Raw genomic sequence first — 7,223 nt, 5'->3', positions numbered from 1 at the left:
GGATAGATATGGGAAAAGGCTTTGAATTTGAACTGAAAGATAAAGTCCGAAAAGGAACAGAGACAGTAGACTTATCCCAGGTCATAGATTACCTTGGTCTCTTGTTGCCAATGGGTTTATTTGCATAATGTTTTTAAAGATTATTACTATAATTAATTAGTTGCTATAGCTATATTTTATAAATTAAATTGCTATTGTGCCAATTTTGGCAATAAGCATTTGTTATTAATTAATATTATATATCAGTAAAGTATGACCACATATCTCCCTAATTTCTAATGGTCACAGGCCTTCAGATCTACACTTTGGTAAACATCCTTCATGGCCACCAAAAGTCATTCAATCAGTCAATAAACATTTATTAGTCTAACCTTTATTCACTGGATGGGTGTTGTCTCAAACAAACTGAGACCTGAGAAAGACCTTAGTTTAAAAAATCCAAGGTCTCTCACCACATCTGAGGCTATCATCAGTCTTTTGGGCCCTTGTCTTGCCACTGGACTCTGAAGACTCTGGAGGAGTGAGGCTGATGACTTTGCATGGCCCTGCTTCACTTAAATTCAATTCACTTAGATATCAAGAAATCACCTTGCTCATGTCACTGACCCTCCTTTTCAGGAACAAAGAATAAACAACAGCAACAACAAGCATTTTCTTAGTAAGAATGATGTCTCTCACTGAGGAGACCTGACTTTTACCTAGGAAATGTATTCAAGGAAAAGAGGAGGCTATGTTTTCTTGCATAGTCCCCTACTCTCATGGAGGAGAAAAATCTTCAAAGTCCATTTTAGAGAGAAGTCATGGAGATTCTTCTGTCAATCCTAGGTTGGAGGTCTTTGCTCTTTTTGAAAGAACATGACATTACATCAGATGTGGGCCTCAGTTGATCCTAAAATGAAAAGCTGTGGAGACTTGTTCCATCCAGGAGCAAGCCCACGTGAACAGAAAAACAACCCAGCAGAGTATCCAGCAGATAACCAACTTGCTTGACATGCTGTACAAGGTGAAAAGCTATTCCAGTCCAGTGTGAGAAAATAATTATTAATAATTGATTTCTTAGGGACCTGGGGATCAGTCCTTTTCCCCCACCCCTGCCCCTAAACTCCAGAATGTTGAGTTCTCCTTGAGAAACTTCATCAAATCTCATCTGGGACAAACTAAAGGGAACAAAAAGAATGGAGATAGATTCTTTTGTCTAGATTGCTGAAGGACTGATGGGATTAAACCACAGGTAGATAATGGACTTTGCCTTGAGCAACTTGAATGAGGATTTTTTTGCATTCTTTTCTCTGATGTCATCCATGGAGTTCATTTTAATGCAGACCACCTTCAAGTTATGTCAACCAATAGAGCTGAATGAAGCTAAACAATTAGATTTCTTTGATGTATAATGATATAATGATCCAATTGGCTGTGATCAATGTATAAATGACCTGCTTCTATCAAAAAAGGGTAAACACTCTTGGAAAAAACCACATGAGGGCTTCTGGGGGATTTTCTGGGTCTCTCTTGCTTTTCTGTGACCACATGGTCTCTGTTTTTCTCTCACTAGCTCCATTGGCTCTCTGAGACCACAGGGTCTCTGTCTCTCTCTTTCTATCTCTGTTACTTTCTTTCTCTGATTTCTGGGGCCACATGGTCTCTGTCTCTCTTGTTCTCTCTCTTGGGTCTCCTTGAGACCACATACTGTCTCTCTAGGAGACCACATATGTCTCTTGGAGGCTTTTCTCTTCATGCTAACTAGCATGCTGGAGCTCTCTCTCTACCTACACTACCATGCTGCCTAGCACCATGAGAAATTAGGGAGACATATGGTCAATCCTTTACTGGTAAAATATTGACAAAGTAATAATATGCATACTCAAAATGGGTGTCTATAGTAATTAATTTTTAAACAACCCACCAGTAACTGAGCCACCTGATCTTGCAGCATATCCACCTATCCAGCCACTTAGCAGTGAACTTTGTGAGGTCATGTCATGAGAGAGGAAAGACTGAGTTCTCAGTAGTCAAGACAGCAAAGTAATGGTAGGAACTCACTTGAACTCTCCCTAATTCCCCTCCAAACAACTTTAAAATAACACACCAAATAAAATTCTGGAGCAGTAGTAGCAACAAAAGATTGATGTAAAACAATTTTCCAGCCCAAGACAACTTAGGAGGTCAGTAAGAGAAGTCTGTGACACAAAAGTGGTGGTCAGGCCTGGAACATGTATAACAAGGTGGGATCTATGCCAGGAATGTAGGGCTGGATTAATATTATGAAAGCTCTCAACATAATTGACCATAGCATTAACAAAAAAAGATATGATCATCTCAATAGATGCAGAAATAGCTTTGGACAAAATATAACACTCATTCCTGTTAAAACACTAGAAAGCACAGGAAGAAGTGGAGATTTCCTTAAAATTATAAATAGTATCGGGGCGGCTAGGTGGCGCAGTGGATAAAGTACCAGCCCTGCATTCAGGAGTACCTGAGTTCAAATCCGGCCTCAGACACTTGACACTTACTAGCTGTGTGACCCTGGGCAAGTCACTTAACCCCCATTGCCCCACAAAAAAACAAAACAAAACAAAACAAAACAAAACAAAACAAAATATAAATAGTATCTATCTAAAATGATCAGCAAGCATTATCAGCAAGCAAATAAGGATCAGCTAGGAGTCTTCCCATAAGATCAGGGGTAAAGCAAGGATGCCATTATCACTATTAGTTTTCAATATTGTACTAGAAATGCTAGCTATAGCAATGAGAAGAAAAAGCAATTGAAGGGAAATATATAGATAACTGAATTACATTTATAAGAATAGAAGTCATTCCCCAATAGAAAAATGGTCGAAGGATATGAATAGGCAGTTTTAGAAGAAAAAAATTTAAGTTATCTATAGCGATATGAAAAAAATCACTAATAATTAGAGAACTTCAGTTCTGCCTACCATGTCATATCTATCAGATTGGTTACTGTGACAGAAAATGTAAATTACTAATGTTAAAGGGAATGTGGCATAATTGAGATTCTAATGTACTGTTTGTGGAGTTGTGAACTGATCCAACAATTCTGGAGATCAGTTTGGAACTGTGAGTGAGATTTTCCCCATCCCTTAGTTATAAGAGATTTACCATAGTTATAAGTGATTTGATTAAGATAATAATCAATATATTAACTAAAAACCTGTGATTTATTCTATTTAATATAGATTGCATGAGGTCAAAAGGTTAAGTCTTTTCTCATATTTCCTAATTTTCCAATGTCAAGCATTAGGTAATATAAAATATAGCAATACTATATTTTAATAATCACGAGTGACATACTTTCCTATAAGAGTTCACGCTGTTGACCAATGGCCTAACAATGATCCACCCTATTGTTATCATAATACTGTCATTTATAGTCATTTAGGTAGTTCCTCATATTTCCTAAGAATATGCTTTAATTTTAGAAGTACAACTAATGATATAATACTGTACAAGTGTAACTTTGGAAGGGTATATAAACCCATGGATTTTGTAATTCTGGGTCTTTCAGGCCCAACGCCTGGAGGACTGGCTTTATTAGGAGGCTAAAAACCCTCTCAAATAAACCTATTGGCTTTGTTGGGGGACTAACCCTCTCTCAATAAACCTATTTGCTTCAGCCTGGAAACTTTGTTGTTTTCATTCTTCCATTGGACTTAAAAATTTTCCCAACAGAACTATGTCCAAAGTGCTATAAAACTCCTCATGCTCTTTCTTCCAGGAATACCACTACTAGGTCTATATGCCAAAAAGATCAAAGGAAAAGGAAAGGGGCCTAAATGTACAAAAATATTTACAGCATCTCTTCTTGTGCTGGCAAAGAATTTTGTGGTTGAAATTGGGGGGATGCTCAACAATTGGGGAATGGCTAAACAAATTGTGGTATATGATTGTGATGAAATATTAGTGTACTTTAAGAAATGATGAGTGTGGTATTTTCAGAAAAACCTGGGATGGCTTAGATGAACTGCTGCAAAGTGAAATGAGCAGAACCAGGAGAACAGTATACACAGTAACAGCAATATTATATGATGATCAACCAAGAATGACTTAGCTATTGTCAACAATATAATGATTCAAGATAGTTCCAAGGCCTTATGATGAAAATGCTATCCTTCTCCAGAAAAAGGACTTATGGATTCTGAATACATATCAAAGTGTTATTTTTCTTGTTTCTTTCTCTTTTCTTTTACAACACATTTAATATGAAAATATGTTTATCATGACTGCACAGTATAATCTATAGGAAATTGCTCAAGGAGTGGCTAAGGAAGATAGGGAAGAAAAGAATTTGTAACTCAAAATTAAAAGAAAAAATTTTTTGCAGGGCAATGAGGGTTAAGTGACTTACTTACCCAGGGTCACACAGCTAGTAAGTGTCAATTTTATTATCTGTAAAATAAGGGACAAGTGACTAGGTTGGACTTGAGTTCCAGCTCTAAATCTATGGTTCAACTATATATAAGAAGGTTTTTTTGTTTGTTTTTGGACTGTAGGGACCAAGCTGACCTTATCCTACGGTGTTGTTGGATAGAAATAGACGTGCTCATAGCTAATTGAGCAAGCCATTGGAAGGACTGTACTATATTTTTAAAAAGTATAGACTAATCAAGATTTATTATTTTTATAAGGAAATGGAAAAATTAAAAGTTTGCTAAGATTTTTAATGGTAAAGTCTGGTCATAGATTCAACTCAATAGATGCTGAGTTGAAAAGTGATAAAAATAGAATAATGAGGCTGACTAAATTTTTTTAACACTGCAAAGCACTTTCTGCACATGCCACATAAGAGTATCTCTGTTCTTTTATTGATTTTCTTTATGGTTTCTTTTATCAAAACACTTCCAATTATTTTTATTGTATTGAGAAAAACCTAATCCTTCTGACCATGTCCTTGAAGGCTCGTTTTACTTGCTGATTCCTTAGGGTATAGATGAAAGGGTTCAACAGGGGGGCAACTGAGGTATTCAGCACAGCTACTCCCTTATTAAAAGTTGCTGCTTCTTTCATAGAGGGGTTAACAAACATGAAGATGCAGCTGCCATAGGAGAGGAACGCATCAATCATGTGGGAAGAGCAGGTGGAAAATGCCTTTTTCCTTTTCTGAGCAGAAGGGATTCTCATAATTGTCCTCATGATATATGCATAGGAAATAATCACTAACACTAATGTAAAGGGAAGAGTCACCACAGCCAAGGCAAACTCGGTCATCTCTATGAAGTGTGTGTCTGCACAGGCCAACTGGAGCAATATGGGATAGTCACAACAGTAATGGTTGATGATGTTGGATGCACAGAATGGCAACATCACAGTCATGATGTGTGGTCCAATAACCACCATGAAGCCAGAGAACCAGGAGCTGAGGACGAGGTAGAGACAAAGCCTCTTGTTCATCACCATTGTATAATGCAAGGTCTTACAGATGGCTACATAGCAGTCATAGGACATGGCAGCCAAAAGGTAAAACTCTGTTGCTCCCAAGAAGATGGCAAAAAAATATTGAGTAAAGCATCCAGCAAAGGAAATGGTCTTGTTCCCGGTTGCCATGTTCACTAGCATTTTGGGAACAAAGACAGTTGTAAAGCAAATTTCCAAGAAGGAGAAGTTCCGGAGGAAGAAATACATGGGAGTCTGGAGCTGGGAATCAAGCAAGGTGAGAATAATGATGGTCAGATTTCCAGTGACACTTAGAAGATAAGTTAGTAGCAGAAAAACAAAAAGAATACCTTGGGCCTGAGGGTCATTTGTCAATCCTACGAGTATGAACTCCGTCACTGAGGTTTGGTTGGACTTCATTGACATCTGCCAAAGTTGAGGTAGAAAAGAAGTGAGAGAGGTCAAAATGAAGTTATGTGTGCCAGAGAAACTAGGGGAAATCAAATGAAGGAAGGGATAGAGGGAGAGAGAAAGAGAGGAAGCTTTTGCTAAGCATAGTTATGTGCCAGGCACTATGCTAAGTGCTTTACAGATATGATATTATTTAATTCTTACAATAACCATTGGATGTAGGGATTATTATCCCCATTTTACAGTTGAGAATACCGAAGGAGAAAAAATTAAGTGACATGCCCAGGGTCATACAGCTAGTGTCAGATGGCTATATTTCAATTCTAGCATTCTCATTTCTTTTTCCACACTCCTCCCTTCTTTCTCCTTCTCCCACAGTGGGTGCAGTCAGAGGATGTAATCCCAGATGCTGAATTATTAATGTGTTGACAAGATGCAATTATCTGGACTACCTTTTTCCTGTGGATAAACAAAATACTGCTCTGTACCCTGCAAAGTAGTACTAGTATCATTTGAGCTTCACAATAATATAATTAGAACTCACAAAGGCAAGCACTCACATAGTGATCAGAAGAAGTGATACAAGGACAGTCTCAAGGTCTCTCTGCAGAACTTTGGTATTGATCATGTGACATGAGAGACATTGACAAAAGACTGCCCAGTGTGGTGTGTCTGCATCAAAGAAAGGGCTATGCTCTATGAGCAAAACAGAATTGAAGTAGCTCAAAAGAATCATGAGATGCCATGATGGAAAATGCTCTCCACATCCAGAGAAAGAAATGTGGAGTTTGAATGTAGATCAAAACATACTATTTTCACTTTATTTGTTATTTTGTTTTTTTCTTGTGGTTTTTCCCTTTTGTTCTGATTCTTCTTTCACAACATGACTTATATGGAAATATGTTTCAAATTATTGTACATATATAACATATATCAGATTGCTTATTGTCTTGGGGAGTAAGCAGGGAAGGGAGTGAGGGGATAAATTTGGAACTCAAAATCTTACAAAAGTGAATGCCAAAAGCTATCTTTATATGCAATTTGGAAAAAATATACTTTTAAGGGAAAAAATTAAGACTACAAAAGACCAAAAAAAAAAAGGAACATGAGATGTGCAACTTTAGAGAATCTACCCCAAATATTCACATGAACTATTTGTGCCCAACATGTAGTAGAGCATTCTGAGCTCATATTGTTCTGATTAGCTACAGTTAGATACACTATAATTTGCCTCTAACTTAGTGATGCCATTTTGGTCCTCTTCATGAATGAATAACAAAAACCAATCAACCAACCACCATTTCATGTTTGTAGAAACTGAGTCTTCTAGATGTTAAATGACTTTCTCATGGTTGCAGAAAATAAGTAGGATATAAATTCAATCCTTCCTGACCCTCAGGGCCAGTAATCTGTCTACT

The 7,223-nt window shown here is 37.3% G+C and overlaps 1 protein-coding gene across 1 annotated transcript; it reads right to left on the bottom strand.

The window, feature by feature from the left end:
• Positions 1 to 4,872: 4,872 nt before the first annotated feature.
• LOC122752776 (olfactory receptor 6C4-like) lies at positions 4,873 to 5,814 on the bottom strand. The gene has a single exon (XM_043999673.1). It carries the CDS (start codon positions 5,812 to 5,814, stop codon positions 4,873 to 4,875), a length of 942 nt encoding a protein of 313 aa, XP_043855608.1.
• Between the last annotated feature and the right edge of the window lie 1,409 nt (positions 5,815 to 7,223).

This window comes from Dromiciops gliroides, chromosome 4, assembly GCF_019393635.1.
Source record: "Dromiciops gliroides isolate mDroGli1 chromosome 4, mDroGli1.pri, whole genome shotgun sequence".
NCBI lineage: Eukaryota > Metazoa > Chordata > Mammalia > Microbiotheria > Microbiotheriidae > Dromiciops > Dromiciops gliroides.
Note: the sequence above shows the minus strand (reverse complement) of the source record. Positions and strands in the feature narration are given on the sequence as shown.